The sequence below is a fragment of the Nanorana parkeri genome, unplaced genomic scaffold (genome assembly GCF_000935625.1).
Source record: "Nanorana parkeri isolate BGI_ZX_2015 unplaced genomic scaffold, ASM93562v1 scaffold3498, whole genome shotgun sequence".
In the NCBI taxonomy this organism is placed as follows: Eukaryota; Metazoa; Chordata; class Amphibia; order Anura; family Dicroglossidae; genus Nanorana; species Nanorana parkeri.
Genome location: NW_017309766.1, coordinates 18,155 through 19,477, shown reverse-complemented (window position 1 = coordinate 19,477; position 1,323 = coordinate 18,155). Strand labels below are relative to the sequence as shown.

The 1,323-nt window shown below is 55.1% G+C and overlaps 1 protein-coding gene across 1 annotated transcript in view; it reads right to left on the bottom strand.

The window, feature by feature from the left end:
• LOC108803210 (protein MAATS1-like) overlaps nt 1-1,323 on the bottom strand; it is a gene marked incomplete at its 5' end in the record, with an annotated part of 27,304 nt that overhangs the window by 9,769 nt on the left and 16,212 nt on the right. The window contains 2 exons of the mRNA XM_018575051.1: nt 1-206; nt 741-887. Of these exons, the coding sequence (XP_018430553.1) occupies nt 1-206; nt 741-887 (353 nt within the window). The remainder of the gene's footprint in view (nt 207-740; nt 888-1,323) is intronic.

Genomic DNA, 1,323 nt, shown 5'->3' with positions numbered 1-1,323 from the left:
TCCTCCTCCCGCCTCCTCCGCTCCTCCACCTGTCTCCTCCCGCTTTCTTCCGCTTCTCGGATGCGCCGGTGGCGTTCGGCGAGCATGGCGAATGCGTGGATCCTGCGCTCTTCTTGCAGGCGGACGAGCTCCTTGGAGAGGAAGTCGAACATGTCCGAGAGGACCTCCCCCTCCAGCCGGGACAGGTGCTCTTCCTGCACCGAGGCCTGTGTATAGGGACACACCAGTCACTAATTACTGAGATATGCCGGTATTTTAGAGCAGCCCTTCCCCCCCCATGCCCATGAAAATGATTCCCCATATTCCGTTTACCTTTGATGCTCAGGATAAAACATACTCACTAGTCCGGTGAATCCTGCGTTGTCCATTTTCCCTCGTCGCCCTTCCGCTGCACCTCCCACGCCACCATCTTTCTTGTTTTCTTTTCAGCCCGCCTCCAAGGATGAAGAAGCATGCTAATAGGAGAAGAGAGCAGAGTGACGAAAAGATCGGCTCATCACTGTGCTGCTTCTCCTTTCACTGTCTAATCACAGGTTGGGGGCGGGTCCAGGATGATCTGGGTACACAGGAAGTGGGTTGAATGATGCTGGCTATGAGACTGAGGACATCTAGTGGCAGAAAAAAGGTACTGCGGGGGAAAACTTTTGTTATTTTTGCTCAGAGATTGGGATGGATCGCATTTTGTAATGTGACTATAGTTCCACTTTAATAAACATGACGAGAAGTCGGGGGACACGTACCTTGTGCTCCTCGAGTTCATGCTGACGCTGCAGGGCCAGGGTCTCCTGTCTATCCTCCTCCTTCAGCAGTTGCCCCTCCTCCTGCAGGGCGTGCGTGGTGCGCAGTTCCCGGATCAGCTCCAGCCGCTTCTCCTTCCCCTCGAATATCTGGAAAGAAACGCCGTATTATTGGCCAGGTACGAAGGGGCGGGGAACCTCTGTAGTGCCTGTCCTGTGAGCCCGCAGATCGCTCTCCTCCAATCACATGACCCTGTCACCCACCACATGACCCCGTCACCCATCACATGACCCTGCATCTACCACATGACCCTGTCACACACCACATGACCCCGTCACCCATCACATGACCCTGTCCGCCATCACATGACCCTGCATCTACCACATGACCCCGTCACCCATCACATGACCCTGTCCGCCATCACATGATCCTGTCACCCATCACATGACCCTGTCTGCCATCACATGATCCTGTCAGCCACCACATGATCCTGTCAGCCACCACATGATCCTGTCAGCCACCACATGATCCTGTCACCCACCACATGATCCTGTCAGCCACCACATCACCGTCAGCCACCCCATG